The 21,472-nt window shown below is 41.4% G+C and overlaps 2 protein-coding genes across 2 annotated transcripts; one reads left to right on the top strand and one right to left on the bottom strand.

The window, feature by feature from the left end:
• Positions 1-1,856: 1,856 nt before the first annotated feature.
• LOC139631535 (transmembrane 4 L6 family member 1) lies at positions 1,857-5,319 on the top strand. Its single transcript, XM_071495765.1, has 6 exons — positions 1,857-2,497; positions 3,211-3,387; positions 3,596-3,664; positions 4,379-4,530; positions 4,614-4,806; positions 4,992-5,319. Exons 1-6 carry the CDS (start codon positions 2,495-2,497, stop codon positions 5,010-5,012), a joined length of 615 nt encoding a protein of 204 aa, XP_071351866.1. The 5' UTR covers positions 1,857-2,494; the 3' UTR covers positions 5,013-5,319.
• A 2,078-nt stretch (positions 5,320-7,397) lies between these two features.
• On the bottom strand, positions 7,398-20,289 carry LOC139632173 (protein phosphatase 1 regulatory subunit 14A-like). The gene is made up of 4 exons (XM_071496968.1): positions 19,714-20,289; positions 9,258-9,338; positions 9,152-9,184; positions 7,398-8,103 (listed from the first exon to the last, which is right to left on the bottom strand). The coding sequence occupies exons 1-4, from the start codon at positions 19,918-19,920 to the stop codon at positions 7,966-7,968; spliced, it is 459 nt and encodes a 152-aa protein (XP_071353069.1). The 5' UTR covers positions 19,921-20,289; the 3' UTR covers positions 7,398-7,965.
• Positions 20,290-21,472: the final 1,183 nt, after the last annotated feature.

Below are 21,472 nucleotides of genomic sequence, written 5' to 3'. Positions count from 1 at the left end.
AGTATCAGCTGGTTTCAGTCGAGTATCAGCTAGTTTCAGTCTAGTCTCAACTGGTTTCAGTATAGTATCAGCTGGTTTTAATCAAGTATCAGCTCATTTCAGTCTAGTCTCAGATGTTTCAGTCTGTGTTTCAGCTGGTTTCAGTCTAGTGTCAGCTGGTTTCAGTCTAGTATCAGCTGGTTTTGGTCTCGTCTCAGCTGGTTTCAGTCTAGTGTCAGCTGTTTCAGTCTAGTATCAGCTGGTTTCAGTCTAGTCTCAGCTGGTTTCAGTCTAGTCTCAGCTCATTTCAGTTTAGTATCAACTTGTTTCAGTGTTAACCAACAGTCACTTCAAGCTGCTGCTAAAATGATTTTATAACCAGTCTAGCGTCCACTGATTTCAGTCTAGAGTCAGCTGGTTTCAGTCTAGTGGTTTCAGTCTAGTATCAGCTGGTTTCAGCCTAGTGTCCACTGGTTTCAGTCTAGAGTCAGCTGGTTTCACTCTAGTGGTTTCAGTCTAGTATCAGCTGGTTTCAGTCCAGTGGTTTCAGTCTAGTATCAGCTGGTTTCAGTCTAGTGTTAGATGGTTTCTGTCTAGTCTCAGCTGTTTCAGTCTAATATCAGCTCGTTTCGGTCTAGTCTCAGCTGTTTCAGTCTAGTATCAGCTGGTTTCAGTCAAGTACAGGCTGGCAGGGTTACAGCTTGTGAGAAAGAGAGAGAATGACACAGCAAAGACTAAGCCCAAAATGCACACGCTATTCCAGGTGAACCACCAGGTAGAGAGAGACTATATGTGTTATTGTGTCTCTCTGAGAGCTCAGTCTCAGTCTGGATCCACATCAGTTTCATCTTTATAGACCTGGACTCCAGAACATCAAAGATTTTTATCAGAGGCAGCTCTTTATGTCTGACTCCTCTGTTTGATCTGTAGAACTGGTCTCGGCTAGATTTTAGTACGAAGCTTCGTTAGAGAAGACCTCTCTCAGTCAGTCATCAGTCATTCATCAGTCAGTCTTCAGCTATCAGTCAGTCAGTCATCATTCAGTCATCAGTTAGTCAGTCATCAGTCATCAGTCAGTCATCAGTCAGTCAAGTCAGTCATCAATCAGTCAGTCATCAGTCAGTCATCAGTCAATCAGTCAAGTCAGTCATCAATCAGTCAGTCAGTTAGTCATCAGTCATCAATCAGTCAGTCATCAATCAGTCAGTCATTAGTCAGTCAGTTAGTCAGTCAGTCAGTCAGTCAGTCAGTCAGTCAGTCATCAGTCAGTCATTAGTCAGTCAGGTATCAGTCAGTCAGTCAGTCAGTCAGTCATCAGTCATCAATCAGTCAGTCATCAGTCAGTCATTAGTCAGTCAGTTAGTCAGGTATCAATCAGTCAGTCAGTCATCAGTCAGTCAGTTAGCCAGTCAGTCAGTCATCAGTTTGGCTGATGCGGTCCAGCCAAAAACACTGCAGACTGTGAACGCCCCCTAACAGAAACTATATCAATTCATTTTGAAAAAACAGTCTGACAGTCAGAACGTCAAAGATTTCTATCAGAGGCAGCTCTTTATGTCTGACTCCTCTGTTTCATCTGTAGAACTGGTCTCAGCTAGATTTTAGTACGAAGCTTCGTTAGAGAAGACCTCTCTCAGTCAGTCATCAGTCATTCATCAGTCAGTCTTCAGCTATCGGTCAGTCAGTCATCATTCAGTCATCAGTTAGTCAGTCATCAGTAATCAGTCAGTCATCAGTCAGTCAGTCAAGTCAGTCATCAATCAGTCAGTCAGTTAGTCATCAGTCATCAATCAGTCAGTCATCAGTCAGTCAGTCAGTCAGTCAGTCAGTCAGTCATCAGTCAGTCATCAGTCAGTCATTAGTCAGTCAGGTATCAGTCAGTCAGTCAGTCAGTCAGTCATCAGTCATCAATCAGTCAGTCATCAGTCAGTCATTAGTCAGTCAGTTAGTCAGGTATCAATCAGTCAGTCAGTCATCAGTCAGTCAGTTAGCCAGTCAGTCAGTCATCAGTTTGGCTGATGCGGTCCAGCCAAAAACACTGCAGACTGTGAACGCCCCCTAACAGAAACTATATCAATTCATTTTGAAAAAACAGTCAGACAGTCAGACAGCTGTTGTTTCTGTCTGTTCTTCTCTTGATGGTGTACATCGCTGTTAGCTGTTGTTGTTGTCTGTTCTTCTTCTCTGCTGAATAACTGTGTATTCTGAATAAGCCCAAATTAGTTGTAGAATATGTTTCACTGCCTCCATCCATTTTTTCCATGTGTTTCTTATTGAACTGATCCAGACCTGATGTGTGAGGAAACACCTGGATCCTGAGGAAGCCCACACACCTGGCCCACCTGCAGAGTTTAAGTGTTTCCTGAGTTTTTATCAGTTTTGTTTGTTACCTCAGGATGGTTCCTGTTTACATATATAGCTGTAGGCGTGTCTGGGTTTCTGTGTGAGAAATTTAGTTTAGACGTCTGAGTTTGTTCCTCAGACTGAGTCTGAACTGGATCAGCAGCTACTCTTCATGGTGAGTGACCTGCTTTTATTATGGCTTATTCTGCAGAGCAGCATGTGACAGTGATTCACTCACAAAGACACTCAAGACAAAATTTTTTTAATAAGATTAATGTGATGCCTCTTTTCACTGTTCCCACTTATTTCTGGTTCAGTCTGTCCTCCACAGTCACAGAACATGGAGGAGCATTTAGCAGCTAAAGAGCCAGATGTTTCTCTCAGCAGCTGGTGGAGACCAAAAGTTTTTTAGTTTATGTTAATTTCAGCTGCTAACTGATGACATTTTAATTTAGTACTTATTCAGTATTCAGATATTTAACAAGTTTACCAGAGTGACACATGAATGACTGTAACAGGAGGTTGTTTGATGGAACAGAGAAGAACCTTTACAGCTGCACCTTAACGTAACTACACAAATACAACAAAAATTTCATACATGCAGCTTTAACCAAAGTGTTTTCATACCTAAACTGAACCAAAACATAGCCACGAGTAGTTTGATTAGAAAATACATAGAACTATATACACTGCACAGGTGAAGTATGTGAAGTCATTTGTGTTTTAGGAGAGACAGCCAGTGTGTGAACAGCTGTGAATTATTAAATTATTCAGGATGTTATTAACATGAATTACAAATATAAAGGACCAACAACAGAGCCCAGAGGAACTCCAGTTTAATGTTACATATTATACATAACTTCTGTTTAACTCTTCGATGGCTGACAGATGTGTGTGTCGAGGTGTCTGCTGTGCGTTGGCGTGTCTCTGGTTCCCATGGCAATCATCTGCATGCTGTCCAACATCCTGCTGCTGCTTCCTGAGCTTGACATCCACTTCCTGTTGGAGGGTCATGTGACCAGAGAGGCCACCTGGGCCACAGGCATGTGGGGGTCAGGCTTCCTGGTACATACATGTCTGTGTCATGTGATGCGTGTGACTCATGTTCCTCATCGCTCTGTATTTCTGTGCTGTTGTCACATGTTCAGTTTATTTTCCTCTGTGGCTGAATCAGATGAAATCTCTGGTGCTTTGACTCATCTCACTGACAACAGGATTCAGAACATTATTAAATCCGGTTTTGCTCAAAGCGCTGACCCCATTGCTGTTTCAGGTTTTACTGAGAGCTCGAGCCTTTGTTGAGACCAGCAGAACCAGAGGCTGCTGTGCTTTCAGGAGTCAGGTGAGCTGAGGCCCTGCCCTCTTCTCAGAGGGCAGACAAATGTGATTTGTTTATTAAACTGCAGCAGCTGGTGAATTTCGTTACAAATGTTACAGATGGAGCAGATGTGTACTCTCTTGTGTTGTGTGATGAATCAGTCACAATCATCACACAAAACAGTCGTTTATTCTGACAACAGAGTCATCAGGTTCCTCAGGAAGATAATTCAGCTAATTATTGATTAGCAGTTACACCAGAGATTTCCTATTAAATTACAATCAAGCTGGCAAAGTCACCGATGATGTAGTGAGCTCAACAAATTACTCAACAACAACACAACATCATCACAAAAGCATTTTATACTGAATCCTGAAATAACAATTTTACTAATAAAGATAACTTAAACTTAAAGAATTTAGTCAACTCACCATGAGGACAATGTAACATGTGGGGCACCCTGCTCATGTCTGCAGGGGCCCAGAAGAGGGTGCTCAAACCAGTCCCATGGGAAATTAGTAATTAGAATTAATTAATCATAATACATCATAAAAACATAAAATAGTAAAATAATGGAAAGTGGAATCATTGACTCTGCTATATACAGTGTTATAGATGTTTCTCTCTCTTTATCCAGATGTTGTGTCAGGTGTTACAGCTGTTGTATTAGGTGTTACAGCTGTTTTATGTGTGTCCAGATGTTGTGTCATCTGTTACAGCTGTTTTCTGTGTGTCCAGATGTTGAGTCAGGTGGTGTACTCCTGTGTGTGTCTGCTGGCTGCTGGAAGCTGTTGTTGGGTCAGTGCCACTGGTCTTGCTCAGGGTCCCCTTTGTCTCCACAACACCACTACCGGTACAACCTGGGGGGTCCCACTGAAACCCTCAGACGGGTGAGACACACAGATTAATCAAGTTATCCAGATGTTTGGACTCTCTGCTGAATCCTTATCTCTGGTCTCTGTCGGTCCTCCAGTCACTCGGGGTATCTGTACAACTGGACTCTGTGGTCTGGAGTGTGTCTGCGGCCCCGAGCTGTGGTAGAGTGGAATGCAGTTCTGTTCAGTGTGATGGGGGGCGCCAGTGCACTGCAGACTGTCCTCTGTGCAGCCAACATCCTCAACTCACTGCTGGGACTGATCCTGGGTCAGGGATTCTGCCACAACAAGGTCTCTGAGCTAGTGTTCGGATCAGAGCTAGGTTTAGGGTTCAGATTAGGGTCCAGATCAGAGTTAGGTCTAGGGCTCAGATTAGGGTCCAGATCAGAATCAGGTCTCAGGGTGTGTTTTCGTGTTTTCATTATATTGTGGAGACAAAACCAGTTCAACTGTGTATGTTACTGTGTGTGTTACAGGTCAGTCCAGTTTCAGTCTAATACACCGAGTCATCAATCCGGAATGATGACATCAGCTGTGACATCATCTGTGACAGAAACTCCTCATAATATATTTTATTTTGGCGGCTCCCTCTGAGGGTCTCATTATTTAAACTGAAGCATTTTATTTTGAAAAGCACTGATGCACTTTACACAATAAATTTCAGATAAACAACGTGAAACAAGTCGACATCATGTTTGAACCATGAACCTGTTGATGACGATGTTTTATTAATGATTCAGTGAAGTACGGAAGCCTGTTTGAGACATGTAAAAAATCAATTAAAATTAAGTATTTTACAATTTATTAGTAATTTATTAGTAATTTATTTTTTTATGATGAAACAGTTGTTAATTTGTCTTTTCTGTTATCCATTTTTTTTTAAATTGATTCAGTAACTGATAATTGCAATTTTCATTTTCATAATTTTGAATGAATTATTGATTTTTTACACAGCATAACTGAGTCTCCAGATATTTGGTCATTGACACTGATCATCATAATAAATGTGATGATAAGAGTTATTGATATTCACATTCAGTTATTTCTCAGTGCTGTTTATTCATTCAGATTTATTCAGTTTAGAGTGACCTCAGTTCTTCTCTGAAGGAAACAGCCTCTTATTTCAGATTAATGTCCTCTGATGAGGTTAAATTTGTACCTGTTGAATAAACTGCAGGTCTGAGTGATGATGTAATGACACAGTTTATCACACATCTATAATAAACTGATAATCAGTGAGGTTTGTGAACACACCTCTGACTCTTTATGATTAAGTTAAAGATTTTAAAGCCTGAGACTGCTGAATTAATGTTTGTGAATTTAAGAAAAATATTATTAATATAGATTTTGAACACATTTTCAACTTTTTCAAGAAAGTGAAGATTTTAGTTAAATTAAAACTTTAAATTCTGACGTCACAGCAACGAGGAGTCATAGCTGTTATTTCAAAATGAGGTTTTCATATACCCAAATAAGAAAAAAAAAAAATAATAATTTCATAAAACAAGCAAAACACTCTGGGTCCATAAAAGAGGTCAAATTAAAAAAATGAACTGAGGCAACATAACATAAAGCAACTGCTCTAACAGAACTCAACTGACCTAACAGACAAAGAATACAAGGGACCACATATATACTGGCTGATCAGACCATCTTACACACACAAGGGGATAATGAAAACACCCCCAAAGTCTCCCCCATAATAAGGCAGGCACTTGGTACAGCCTTAATTGGCACATCCTCTATTTAAGTCTCCTGCTTCCTGAGGCCCATCCTTCTCCCAATCATGGCCAGATGACCCTGGCAGCAGAAGCAAGGAAACCCCCAGCATCAGTGAAACAGAAAAAAGAATTAGAACAAAGTAATTTTATATGAATGAATGTTAAATATACAAAAGGATAACTAAACATTTGTGCTATAAGAAGAACTAAATACATTTCTAAGAAATATTAAATAAACTATAGATATGGTGAATTAAATAAAGAGCTATGTGTCATCCTTTGTGTTTGTGTATATGTACAAAGTGGATGTAAAAGTGTCAAAAAACCTAAGATAACTAAAAAGGTGTCAGTGCATCAAGGTTACTGACATTTATTATGTAGCTGCAAGTGTGGCCACCACACAGCACAAGTAGTAAAGTCAAGGTTAAAACCTTTTTCATCTTCAATCTTTTTACACTGAATATGAACCTGTGAATCTCAGGCTTCTCTCTGGACCTGTTCAGACCTGTTCGGTCCTGTCCACAGGTCTGAACAGGTCTGAATAGTTCTGAACAGGTCTGGACAGGACTGGACAGGACTGAACATGACTCAAGAGGGCCTCTGTGAAACGTTCACTCCAAGGTCACATGACTCTGCAGTGTTCACAAGTATTTAACAGCAGTGATGTCATCATGACATAAGGTGAACTCACTAGTGATCGCCTCTTTTATTGCTGTGATGTCTTTCTGAACTCTGTGAACAAACCTGTCACCTGTCCAGCTGTTAAACCAGATACACCAGTCTTGTCAGAGGAGCAGGACCACAGCAGCTGGATGAGTCCAGACCACTGGTTCCCTGAGGCTCTTTCATGATTTAAAGTTTAAAAACACAACAAACACAAGAATAAAGATCTGAATCTGTAAAGAGAGGGTTCATGAGAGGAGGGGTTGGGAACAGCAGGTCTAAAACCTCATGTATGATCTGTGCAGGGTGTGGATTCTGGTATTGGATTCAAGTGTGGTCCAGAAGCAACAAATCACAGAGAAACTAGTGGAGCTGAGTGGTGGCTGTGACTGACAATGAAATCTCTAACGACACTGATGTGTTCTCAAATCCAGGACCTCAGATCTCAGCTGTTACTGTGGTGAGAACATTGTGACCGATGGGACAAATCAGAAGAAGTCATTTCAAATGCTGCAGTTTATTCTAAATCATGTACAAACAACACAGGGAATGAAAATGGTAGCTACAAATGTACAAAACAGGAGAACCAGGAACAAGGAGAACCAGGGACGAGAGGTCGAGAAGAAAACAGTAAGAGGAACAAAGGATCCTGAGGAAAGTGTGTGTGTGTGTGTGTGTGTGTGTGTGTGTGTGTGTGTGTGTGTGTGTGTGTGTGTGTGTGTGTGTGTGTGTGTGTGTGTGTGTGTGTGTGTGTGTGTCCATCATTTCAACAGCTCCAGTTTGTTGTGAAACTGTCTGATCACGTGACTGTAACTGATGACTTAATACATCTATCAGCTCTGAAGAAACATCAGGACAGTTCAGATGGAGTCCAACATTAGGTGCACTTGTTTCATGTTACCGTGATGCTGACTGGAGTGAATGTATATGTGGGCGAAGTAACACCGTGTATGTGGGATAAACTTGGGACAGTTTGGTTGTGTTTGTTCTGCAGTCCAGCTCCTTCTGGTCTAGTGTTTTGGAGGGGGTGGGGCAGGACAGGACCAGACTGGGTACCCTTGCTGTCTCAGTGCAGCACCTCCCTGTCAGCTGATCCGGAGCGGGTGGGGTAGATGTGGAGCTGGGGGAGGTTGATGCCGTCATTGTACAGATCCTCCTGCTTCTGTAAACCCTGGAGTTTGAACACCAGCTCGCTGATGAACACCTGACAGGTGGAGACAGTGTTAGTGACCCCTACAGGTGGCCCCTACAGACTGCACAGGTGACCCCACAGGTCCTTGGTCTCATCAGTTTGTAGAGGTTTTAGTTTTCAGGTCGTGACTGTGGCAGTACAAACATAACTGTATAAATAAACCACAGTCAATCATTATGTCACCTGTGGCAGGTGCTTCAGGAATACACCTGTGTTTGGCCTGTTTAATGTGAACGGGAAAAGTCAGGAAGTTAAATGACTTTTTACATTAAAACTTGTGGTGAAGAAAAGAGAAAGTGGATCAGAACTTTTGACCGTATTCTTTTTTCTTTGTTCTGTTTGAGATAATTAATTAATTAATTAACAGCTGATCCTCATTACAGCTGTTTATGGGTGAGGGTTGAAAATGTATTCATCAAACTGCAGCAGAAGGAAATGTCACTGTAAAAATGATAAAATATATCACTGCGTTGTTTCTTCTGTTTTTTATGGTTTTCAATAAGTGAAACATGATGAATGTGTCTACAACTGTAAACTAGAAGACTGACTGTTGGTGGACAGCCTCCTCGCACAGACGGAGGGCCACTGGTGAAACGCTTCACGTACCGAGAAACTGTGGTGTGGCCAGTTCCGGCCAGTTACAGAACTGTGCTGTATGTTCTGATGTTGTGGCTGCTCAGGCTGATCGACACATCAGTTCTGTGGCGTCTGATAAACGACACACTCACTCATCTCCTTCAGAAATGCAGATAATGTAGTTGTCATTGTCATTGTCTGCAAAACAATAACTAATAATCTTTTTCACATCTTTAATTTCTTCAAGGCAGCCGGTCAGACTCTGATCCACACACTTCAGGTCAGATCAGTAAACAGGATGAGGTGTTTTACATGCCTCAGCTCTCTGGTTACTATCAACAGTTCTTGTCTCAGCTCTCTTGTCGTCAGGGCGACCAGCACAGTCGACCTGCTGTCTCAGTGAGTGGTCGTCAGGGTGACCAGCACGGTTGACCTGCTGCCTCAGTGAGTGGTTAAGAGGTGGAGGCAGCTCTGTGGTTCTTACCTCTGTGCTGATATTACAGGAGTGAAGGATGAGCTGTGGACACAGAGAACAGACACATGAGACACAGTGAGGACGACAGACACGTTCATTATAACAGTGGAGTTACCTGCAGCCTGTGTTTCCTCTCCTCATCTGTCTTCAGGTCCAGCAGTTCATCGATGTTCACCTCTTCAGGCATCTCCTCCTCCTGAACAACATTGAACACATCATTTCCTGCTGTCTCCAGGACCAGCTGCATGGTGAAGGGACTGAACTGAGCTGATCAACAAGTCAGAGCCACATTCACCCATTCACACATTCACACATCAGTCACACAGCTTTTTAACTTGCTCTTATGTTCATTGTTGTGAAGGGTTAGTACTAAAATGGATTTATACATTTTAGTACTAAATGTATAAATCCATTGGAGTCACGTGAACTACAAAGGCCTCAGGTTGTACATCAATGGTTCTGTCAAAAATGAACTAGTGTCAGCAGCTGGACCACATTACAATCAGCAGAAAAACTTTACAAACACTCCTTCAAAATATCTGATCAAAAGTCAAATCCATATCATCATTGTAAAATTTCAACTAATTATTTTTCTTAAACAGTGACTACATGACTGTTTCCTCCACTGTCCACTCTCCTCCAGAAATGTAAGCCCCTAAAACAGAGACTTTTATAAGACCCGTTTTAGTCTACAACTCCAGGGTTGGACAGACAGAAAGAGAGACCTTTGGAAATGACATAGACACCCACAGTGGCTCCTGATAGACTCTTATCAGCCTCAACTACCAGTGGTGAAACAACATGGATAATGAATTAAAGTGTTACTGACCTTGTTGTCAGCAGCAGCAGTTGTTCAGTTCAGTTCTGTATTTCAACTATACCGCTGTATTTGCTGTTCCTCCTTCAGAGGATTTACTGGAACTAACCAACTGAGAGGAGACAATCTTCTTCCTGTTTACACCTGCTCGCACATGCTCAGTGTACAGTGATATGTGTTTTCAGGTATGTTAGTGTGGACAGAGATGGTTTCTAGTACGGAGCTAAATCAGTTGACAGAGATCAAAAGTAGCAATGTGAAAAGAGACTCAGTTACAGGCTTGGGCAGAAATGCTGGTATTCTTAATCCAGACCAGGAGTTCAGTTGTGGGTCTGTGCAGATCTGACCTGACTGCTTCAGTTTCTCAGTGTTTAATAAAGGATGGTTCAGAAAGATGTGATGGACAGTGTCATTCTTTGTCCTGAGGAGGACAACATGTAGAAATGACTGAGCTAACATTAGCTTAGCTTCACATACAGACACACTGTGGTGTTTATTTAAGATTTCATGTATTTTATTGGTTTTTAAACATCTCTGCAATATAAATGTTTATAAGTGTCTGTGTGTGTGTGTGTGTGTGTGTGTGTGTGTGTCCAGATGGGGTCTGTGACAGGAAATGAACCAAAGGGGTAGATCTAATTATCTATTTATCACCAAACACACACACCAACCATGCCTTGACCAGACACACACACACACACACACACACACACACACATGTGTTTGTGTGTGAACATAAACACAAACACAAACCAGCCCCTCCCCCCTCCATCAATCTAAAAGTCCCTCTAATGCAGCTTTTAGTGTGTCTGACACGTCAATAACTCCACCTTCCCTGGAGGATCAGGCAGATAAATCGTGTGCACTCAGCAGGGTATAAAGATACTTCAGGAGACAGATGGTGGATGAATGGATGAATGGATGAAATGTGTGTCACCCCCTGGGTTTTCTGGTCAGAGCAGCTGCAGATAAGAGTTACAGCAGTAACCACTCTACACCTGCAGAACCCTGTGAATACACCTCCTTCACAGACCAGACCTCCTCCAGACCTCCTCCAAACCTCCTCCAGAACAAATGATCAGTACTAAATACTAGTTCTGTGTTAGTTCTATCAGTACTTACTACTAGTTCTGTATTGGTTCTACTAGTACTGACTACTAGTTCTGCCGTAGTTCCATCCGTACTAACTACTAGTTGTACATAAGGTCCACTAAAACTAACAACTAGTTCTGGATTATTTCTATCAGTACTAAATACTAGTTCTGTTAGTTCTATCAATAGTAACTACTATTTCTCTATTAGTTCAACTAGTACTAACTACTAGTTCTGTATTAGTTCCATCAGTACTGAATACTAGTTATTTATTATTTCTATCAATACTTACAACTAGTCCTGTATTAGTTCTATCAGCACTGAACACTAGTTTTATATTAGTTCTATTAGTACTAAATACTAGTTCTGTATTAGTTTTACTGATAGTAACTACTAGTTCTGTATTAGTTGTTCTAGTACTAACTACATGTTCTGTGTTACTCTATCAGTACTAACTACTAGTTCTGTTAGTTAGCCTGGTTAACATCTCATCTGGCTGACTGAAATCTTGCTGTCTTTATCTGAGATTCTGTATCTGAGTCCTGTCCACTGGCCTGTGGGGCCCCACAGGGCTCAGTTCTGGGGCCCCTGATAGCTTAACTAAGCTCCTGTCTGTTTCAACACTATTAGGGATAAGTGCTGATGGGTTTGAACTGTAGTTTTCTCCTTGCACAGCATACAGCTGTTTACCATCATGTTAAATGGACGTCTGTAGACAGATCTCTGTCCCTGTAGTCGCTGTCACCTGACTGAGTTACTGCAATGAGTCGACTCCTCTTCCATTATTATTTTCTGACATTCTTCAGACTTCAGTCTTTTCTCTGGCTTATTTCTGTAGTAAAGACGTCAGAGACAATGAATTGAATGAAGTCACCTCTTGTTAAAAGGCAATCCCCGACTAAGGTAATACAATTTAGCATAATAAACAAAACTAAAGGTATGGGCATTTAATATAGGCTACTAGCGCACACCCCACATTGATGTAGTTTTGTTTATAGACTGCTAATGTTGGAATACCTATTTCCCCTTACTACCTCCCATCTCATTTGTCTTAAGTTTTACTGTTGTCATTATTGTTGCACACACACACACACACACACGCGTCTCAATTCAAACTTTAGATTATATTCAATAGCCACAAGTTGGTTTAGTTGGTTTAGAATTTATGAATTCAGTACGCTTTGTCACTTGGAATGTGTGTGGAATTAGCTCACAAGCAAAAAGACTTAAAGTTTTTGAACATCTAACAACATTACAGGCAGACATTGTCTTACTGCAGGAAACACACAAAATAGGACATCATACACTTAGTTCATCACAGTTTCCTCATGTATACCTAGCTAACTATAATTCAAAACAAAGAGGCGTAGCAATTTAAATTAATAAAAGAACACATTTCACATGTAAGGATACCATCACAGACCCAGAGGGAAGATTCATAATTATCACCATAACACATAACGAAGAGATATGTAATATATATGGTTCTTTCACTGCTTCTCCACTGCAATTTCAGCACACTCAGACACAGCACTTATCGTGGGAGGGGACTTCAACTTGGTACTTAATCCATAATTTGACCGACTTAGTAGAGCAGCTATTTACCGTAACTGCAAATCATCTGAAATAATAAAACAATATATGATGCTTGGCGCTCTTGTCACCCCATGCTCAAAAAATACACCTTCTTCTCACCAGTCCACCACTCTTACTCCCGTTTAGACTTTTTCCTAACCAGCAACTCTTTCATAAAGCATATATCTGATACACAAATTCACCCTATCACAATCAGCAACCATGCACCAGTCACTATGACAGTCATTGGGAAAGTATGCACACCTCCAATTAGACACTGGAGATTGAACACATTATTACTTGCGGACGTGGAGTTTATTGAATTCTTCCAAAAAGAGTGGACAACTTTTTCTGAAACAAACGGCCTGCCCGGCATCTCTCCTTGTGTTCTCTGGGAGACGGCAAAGGCTGTAATGCGAGGCATAATAATTTCATACTCATCACACAAGAAAAAAAAGGAAAAAGGACTTCAGATAGAACTAGATCAGAAAATTAAAACCTTGGAAGCAGCTCATGCCGCCTCTCAAGAGGAACACCTGTTGAATGAGTTGAGAAAATCTAAAATTAAACTAAAAGAATTAAGAGATATAAAAACCCAATTTCAGCTACAGAGATTACGCCTGGAGAACTTTGAACATAGTAATAAATCAAGCAAGTTTTTAGCAAACCAACTAAAACAGAACAATGAAGACTCAGTTACGGACTCCACTGGGAAAACAACTCAGGTCCCAGAGGAGATAAATAAAACGTTTAGGAATTTCTGTAAAAACCTATATTCATCCAACATTAACCCATCAAACTCTGAAATAGAGGAGTTTTTGAGCAATATCAATCTGCCAAAACTAAACAAAGAGCAAATTATGGCTTTGGAGTCACCTCTCTCAATTGCAGAACAGAAAAGCACCAGGTCCAGATGGCTTTCCGGCAGAATTCTACAAAACATTCTGGCCTACGCTGGCACCAGTATTTCATATAATTGTTACAGATATTAATGAAACCACCAGACTTCCTCCAAACATGAACTGTGCAAATATTAATCTCCTCCTTAAACCAGACAAAGACCCTGCACTTCCATCTAGTTATCGTCCAATATCACTCATAAATGCAGATCTTAAAATCATCAGCAAGGCGCTAGCTAGTAGAATTGAAAAAGTAACACCTTACATAATAGACCCAGATCAAAATGGGTTTATTAAAGGCCATCGGTACACTGACAACACACGGAGACTAATTGACCTAATAGACTTCTGCAACATCCAAAATAAGAAAGCTATAATTGTCTCACTGGATGCAGAAAAGGCTTTCGACAGGGTGCACTGGAAATTTCTTTTTGCATCCTTACAGAAATTTGGATTTGGTGATAACTTCTTATCTTGGATTGAAACATTATACAGCTCACCTAGCGCCTGCGTCAAAACATGGTCAAATGGTCAAACTTCTCCATGCTTCAATCTCGAAAGAGGCAGCAGACAAGGTTGCCCACTCTCTCCCTCTTTGCTTGCCATATTTATTGAACCACTGGCAGCTGCAATTCGGCAAAATAAAAATATTAAAGGGATTCAAACAGCAAATTTGATCCATAAAATTAGCCTTTACGCTGACGATGTATTACTTTTTCAAGATGCACATGCCACTCTTTCTGAGACTAGAGACTCATAGATAAATTCTCATCCATCTCAGACTACTCTATTAATCGGAACAAATCGACTGTCCTTCCCATTAGCTTTTGACAGGTGCAAACATCAGATACCTGGGCATCAACATTTACACCAAGCTATCAGACCTGACACAGTTAAATCACATTCTCCTACTTAAAAAAATAGAGAATGACCTCACTCGGTGGTGTACTCTGCCCATATCACTTATGGGAAGAGTAGCAACAATCAAAAATCAACAAGCTTGTAGTTGATTTTGATCTTGCCAAAAATCAACTACATTTTCTCAATGGTTCCGACTCATCAGGTTTGGATCAAATCACTGGTCTCCATAATATCCAAATTTTTATGGAAATCTAAGCCACCACGAATAAGCCTTAAAACCTTACAAAAACTCCAAAATCGGGGTGGTCTGGAGCTTCCAAATTTCTACAATTACTTTCTTGCCAATAGACTACAATATATCCTAAAATGGACTACACAAAGTCGAACTGACCATACTTGGCTGGACATTGAACAAACTTTCTGTAACACCATCCAAATCCAAGACCTGGCATTTATTAGCCCCATCATCAAACAATATCCCTGCTTTAAGAGCATCAATATCAGCACATCACTGGTGGCATGGTGGGAATTTCTTAAAATGAATGGGTCTTCACTGGTCCCGTGCAAACTCACACCCATCTGGAACAATCCTGACATCCTGCAAGATAAAAAAAGAATAAACTTTACTACATGGTATAATAAAGGAATAAGATGCCTAGAACATATTCTCCAAGACAATCGTATGATCCCATTTGACAAAATGGTAGAACTTTATGGCATTGACAAAAACAAATACCTAGAATATCTTCATCTTAAATCCATCATTCAAGCTAGGTTTAACCTCAAGCACTTAGACCTAGAACTCCCACCAACAATAGCAAACTTTTTAAAACTTCCATCCCAAAAACTTCATGTAAGTTTAGCCGAATCAGAGCCAACTCTCTCGCTCCCAACTCTCAAATGGGAAAAAGACTTACTCATCAACCCAGACTCCAATTTCTGGATACAAATTTGCTCAAACACCTTCAGCATGACTCAAAACTCCAATCTGCAGCTGATACAGTACAAATTCTCCACAGAGCACACTACACAGGACAAAGGATGTTCCAGATGCGTATCAGAAATACTAATACAGATGTATTACCTGCAAGAATGACACACCAGATAACTATCTGCATGCTTTTTGGCACTGCACACCGGTCAGCAATTTCTGGCAGAGGATTTGTGAAGACCTATCGATGCACCTCGGACATCCCATCCCTGTCTCCCCCTCACTTTGCCTGCTCGGTGACCTCACTAACATTAATATGGACACAAACAAATCTCGCATGCTAATCACAGTCCTAACCATGGCCAAGAAAACAATCCTCCTGAACTGGAAGTCAAAAGAGAACTTAAACATAATGCAGTTTAAAAATCTACTATTAGATCATGTTTCCATTGATGTCTGCCTGTAAAGAAAATCAATAAACAGAATTCGAACACATCTGGACTCCAATAATTAGTCTAGTACATAGTGTTGTTGGGGGCAGGGGGCCGGGTTACTGTGGGTGCACTGGGGCTGAGCGGGGGTGTGAGGGGGTGTGAGGGTCAACCTGCTTGGCCCGACCGGCTCGCTGTTCATCCGTGGGTCTGGATGTCCCGTCCCGGGCACCTAACTGGGGTCTCGCCATGCGTGGTGGGTCTGTGACCCTCCAGCTTGCGACTGCAGGGGTGGTGGCCCTGCCGCTTGGGCTGCCTGAAAGCATCTCTGGGCACCCCAGTTTGGCTCCTTGCTGGCTGGGAGGGGCAGGGATGGGGAACGTATTGGGGCCAGTCGGGAATGTGGCCCCAGTGGGGGGTGCATGCCTCGCCTGCCCTTGTTGCTCCCCTGTACCACACACCACATTCCACATGACACTAGGGCTCTGAGTGGTGGTGCGGGGACGGGGCAGGTTGAGGGGCAGGACTGCCCACTATGCACTATGCTATGCTATGTTGTCGTGCTGCTCCTCAATTTTAATTGCACATTAGATATCACGCGACACTAGGGCAGGTGACACTCTGCCGTCTACCAGTGCTGGAGTACCCATGCCCCATCTGCTCCCTCAATTTTAATACACCTTAGTAATCCATACAGCCCACAAGCCATATGACACTAGGTAAGAACCAACCACCTGCTAGCGGTGGGGTGCCCATGCCCTGACCGCTCCCCCAATTTTTTTTTTTTTTTTTGGGCTTTTTGTGCCTTTATAAAAGATCAGTGGAGACTGACTAGAAAGGGGGTAGAGAGAGGGGAATGACATGCAGGAAAGAGTCAGACCGATCGGGAGTCAAACCGGTGACTGCCTGCTAAGGGCCCATTGTGAAATTGTTTTCCTTTCTTGTTTTGTTTTGTTTCTAAAAGTTGAAAAACAGTCTTCACTGATCAGTGTCTGCTGTCCACAGCTGAGTCATACTGTGTAAAAAAGCTGCTTCTTCAGTTGAGTAAATTCCTGCAGTCTCTGAAGGCACCACTAACAATATATTGTTAATCTGCAGCCTCTGAGACGAATGGTATTTCTATGTCTGTTGTGAGGAGCCTGCTGAAGCTCAAGTGTGTATTGTACACAGTCAGACGAAGTTGCTGCTTCACTGCTTCAGTTGTCATCACTGTGGGTCAGACAGCTGCTTTGTATGAAGTCCACAAACAGCTTCATCTTTAGTTTGTTACCTTATCTCTGGTGTAAGTCACCTCCACACTCTACCTCTTTGTGTTGTGATTGTTGGCTTCCATAGTGTCAAACAACACAACATTAGCAGCTGTGTAGTTTACTGACAGGTCAACAGCTGATCAGCTGACAGCTCTGCATCACTGTTTCATCACTGAACTCATGTGACCATGTTTGAGGTGACATCACAATTATTGCTGGAACAGCTTCAGTCTGATTGAATCATATAAACACATAATCAGCTACACAAACACAGAACAGACACATGAAACAACAACAACTTACACTCAGCTGTTCATGTGTCAACAGCTGCTGGTTAGAGTTTACACGAAGAACCTCAAGAGGCACGCGTGCACACACGTGCATCTCCATGGCTTAGATGTACTAGTCACACACAAACACACACAGACACACACTCCCTCCACTGCAACAGTGTCCATGCTGTCACCTCCTGTTAGGTCTTTAAACTCTTCTTCTGCTCCTTTAAATCTCTGTCTCTGTTGGTTCCATGTTGTCTTATACTGGGAGGAATCACTTCTGACCAGTAAACCTCCCAGTAACCTCACACTGGGAGGAATCACTTCTGACCAGTAACCTCACACTCACATGTCATGTTTCTCTGATGAACAACAACACAGAGCTCTGCTGAGTCTCTCACTCACTGATCCATCTAAAATAGGATAATAATAATAATCTGCTCTAATTCAGATTATTGTGACAGAGGTGTCATGGTGTCTGGCAAAATATTATTTCTGTTTCCTGATATTTAAATAGTTTCTAAAATAAAAGTACAGAAAAGGTCTGAAACTCTGTCTGCAGCAGAATCATGCAACTGTTATGGACTATTATTTTCATTATTATCTTTATTTAAATACATGTATTACTACAGTTCAGTGTAGTAGTGAAGATAAGTTTAAAAAATAAAAACTGGTTCAGTTTGAGTAAGAATTGAAAATGGACTGTTTCGTGGACTGTTTCTGATTCTGTGATGTTAATGTCTTAAAATGTTTTCACATCAGGATGACCTGACTCAGATCAGCTCAGAGTTTACACATCACTGAGTCACTGCAGCACACTGATCTTCAGCTAAGACAGTATACTGTAGAACGCTAACTTTCAGCTAATACTCAGCTAACGTACAGTAAACTGCAGCACGCCAGCCTTTAGCTAACATTCAGTTTACTGCAGGATGCTAACATTCAGTTTACTGCAGGATGCTACCATTTCAAGCTTGGTGTCCCAACAAATATCTTTAAAACACTACAATGTCCCAGTTTTCAATTCACAACCAAATTTTCCTGGTTTTTACCACAATTAAAATAACTTAAAATATAACACGTTTTTTTAATCTGTATGTTTGTCAATTAATGTGTCGTTGTCAAGGCTGTTGCTAGCCTGTGAGTCATATGCTTTGATGCTTTGGCTCTTTCTGACAGAACGTGTCCATATGCTAATGATTAGCTGTCATGTTGAAGAGCACCAGAAGGCTCACTACTTCCTTTCTAAGGTACCCTGTAACAAAAATGCAGCGTTCATGGCATCCATGGTGTTGAGAGGTGTACTCAGTAGGTGTGCTAATTTCTGAAATAACTGTCCCCCATCCTGATGATTCATGATGATTCATTCCCAATTCATGAACATGTGGTTCACTTGAAGGAGGGTTCAACAATATGGTCACCCTATGCTAGTAACGCTGAGTTTACTGCAGGATGCTAACCTGAGTTAAAGAAGCTCCACAGCCTGTCATTTACTGTTCATATGTTTAATGTTCATATGTTGATTGTTCATATGTTTTCATATGTTCAAAGAGAAACCACTACACTGTATGTAACCGTTTTGTGTCCCTTTAGTTCTGAGGTCTGAACAGATTTTAAGAGTCTCAAACTTAGTGGAAAACTTCTCCAAAGATTAGGAGCTGTTGACAGGAAGGCGTGACCACCCCAGGTCTTGAAGTGTCTTTGTGGTTAATTTAGAAGACCCAGGGTGGAGGACCTCAGAGCTGGATTCCTGGTGTTGGGGTGGAGAGGTTCTGTGAACTGGACCGGCTGGCTGAGGTGTTGGACCCAGTTAAAACAGGCTTTACATGTGACACCTTTTTGATTTTCTAAAAGATGCAGCAGCATTTAGGATGTTCATTTCGTGATGGGGGGTTTAATGAAGAGAGGGTGGGGGGCCTTTTACCTGTCTGTACCATGGGACCCATGTTCTCATAATCCATCCATGTCCTGCCAGACCCTGATCCTGATTCTGCTACAGGACCCCAATCCTGATTCTGCTGCCGAACACTGATCCTGATTCTCCTGCCAGACCCTGATCCTGATTATGCTCAGCTGACATGTTGATGCAGTTATTCTAATCAAAATAGGACCATAGGTCAGTTACAAGCACTAGTAGAAGTATTTGTAGTATTAATGGTGGTGGTATACAGTATCCTTCAATCAGAAGTACTGCACTACCAGTGGGATACTTTCAGTAGTGCCTACATTAATGTTTGCAGTATTATTGCAGTATGCACCTGCCCCTGTACTACAGTGGCAGTAGTTCTTGTAGTACTGTTTGCTGCAGTACTGCAGTAAATGGGCCCTGTCTTTCATGTCTGAGCAGCCGCAGTAGCTCTACTGTAGTACAGTAGAGTAGTTTCACTTGAACTTTCTGTGCTGTAGTTGTGGTATTTTGCAGTAGTATTGCAGTACTCACCCGACCCCTGTAGAGTTCGTCCAATCCAGAGTCGATCCACTTCTCCAAGTCAAGCCTCCTCTGCAGCTCTTTGCGGTTGTATTTCACGGTGACCCGAGCCTGCCGCCTCTGCACACTCTGACCCGGATCCCGCCCGCCGCCGGCACGACTTGGTGACTGATTACTACACACCTTTTTCACCCGCCACCCCACCCGGTTAGCCGCCATCTGGACCCAACAGACCCGGACCCAGAGACCCCAACAAAGAGACTCCGAAAAATCCCTAAATATAAAAAATATTCAGGAGACTGATTAAAGAAAAATTTACTGTTTTAATGAAAGACAAAAATATCAGGAGGAAATAATAATAATAATAATAATAATAATAATAATAATAATAATAATAAAATCGCAGATTGTTTCTTTAAAATCGTGTGAATCCCTGTTTTAGATTTAGAAGTGAAGAGTCCACTGACGCGGTGAAAAAAAACGGTGTAAAAATAGAAACTAGTAGAAACTGAAGGAACCGGACCACCGTCGGTGTAGCGCGTGCAGACTGAAACCGACAGAAATGGAGCAGGGCTATTGCTGCTGCGTTCATGTGCTGTCGGGATTTATCATTGAGTCAAAGACAGGGACAGATGAAGCACGTGCACCATGGACGTCGTTAGGTCTATTTTCCTTAAATGTTCCTAAGCCCCCCCTAACAATAATTATAGTAATAATGATAATTTGGATTTTTTAGAAATAAGAAAACAGTGCAGGCATGCACTTAACACAAAGAGGCAAGACTTTGAGTTGAAATAAATAATAATAAAAGTATAACGCAAGAAGAAAGATGACTTATGAAACTATATATTTTTAGATATTATATACCACATTTAATTTTTACTAAATGCATTGATGGATATATTTGCTAGCATCTTTTTCATGAACACGACCCCAACATGTAGACTTTTAAATAATACTAACTCATGAACTAATTTAGGCTCTTATAAAAAAAAAAAAACTGACAAAAAGACATCCTGAAGACTTAGGAGAGGAAAGGCAGGGGGTCTTCCAAAGAAGGCAGGAAAAGAAGAGGGAGTGAGCCAGATAACAGGTCCTGATGAATGCTCTACAACTAATAATAATTAATGAAGCCTCTTTAGGTGTGATGAAATTTTTTTGGCGCGCACTACATACACACATTTGTACCTACAACCATGGGGCTAAGCCCCCTCAGTCTTTCAATCCTAGTGACATCCCTGACATGCACGTTTGTGATTTGAACAGTAACAAGTCTGACAGAAATGTCATCACGGTTATGTTCACTGAAAAGTTATTTTACCAACATTTAAAACGTGGCCTCGGCTTCTTTCCTGTATGACGTCACCATGTCTGTTGTTACAGAGGACATCCAAAAGCTCCAATCAGCTGTTGTTGCGTTGTTTGTTTGTACATTTTGTTTGTTGTTTTGTGGATGATTCTGACTGTTAGATAACAGATGATGAACACAGTGAGACTCAATATAAATTAACATTGTATGTATATGATCTTGTGTTCCTCTGATTTTATTAGTGACAGGAGGATCAAACACTGTCTGACACTGGCTCTGATCATTTTACATCAGCAGCCACATGAAGCTCGACTTCATCTCACTGTGAAATAAATACAGTTAAAACCAAAAGTGGTTCAAAGCAGCAACAAACGCGTTTATGTAAAGGTTTTACGAACGGACATTGAATGCAGCATGAGAGGACTCTGCAGGGTCCTAGCGCTCCAGCTGCAGAGAATGACA

The sequence above is a fragment of the Trachinotus anak genome, unplaced genomic scaffold (assembly GCF_046630095.1).
Source record: "Trachinotus anak isolate AG129_WGS33_773 ecotype Australia unplaced genomic scaffold, CSIRO_AGI_Tana_v1 ptg000014l, whole genome shotgun sequence".
NCBI classification, from domain to species: Eukaryota; Metazoa; Chordata; class Actinopteri; order Carangiformes; family Carangidae; genus Trachinotus; species Trachinotus anak.
The sequence above is the reverse complement of the archived record's forward strand: the minus strand, read 5'-3'. Positions and strand labels throughout refer to the sequence as shown.

Excerpts from the sequence above, each read along its gene's own strand:
- LOC139631535 (XM_071495765.1), top strand. Across the intron at positions 3,388-3,595 it reads TGTGGGGGTCAGGCTTCCTG|GTTTTACTGAGAGCTCGAGC; the intron begins GTACATACATGT and ends TTGCTGTTTCAG. Across the intron at positions 4,807-4,991 it reads AGGGATTCTGCCACAACAAG|GTCAGTCCAGTTTCAGTCTA; the intron begins GTCTCTGAGCTA and ends TGTGTGTTACAG.
- LOC139632173 (XM_071496968.1), bottom strand. The coding sequence starts at position 19,920 with ATGGCGGCTAACCGGGTGGGGTGGCGGGTGAAAAAGGTGTGTAGTAAT. Across the intron at positions 9,339-19,713 it reads ACGAACTCTACAGGGGTCGG|GAGGAGGAGATGCCTGAAGA; the intron begins GTGAGTACTGCA and ends AATGTTGTTCAG. Across the intron at positions 9,185-9,257 it reads AGAGGAAACACAGGCTGCAG|CTCATCCTTCACTCCTGTAA; the intron begins GTAACTCCACTG and ends CTGTGTCCACAG.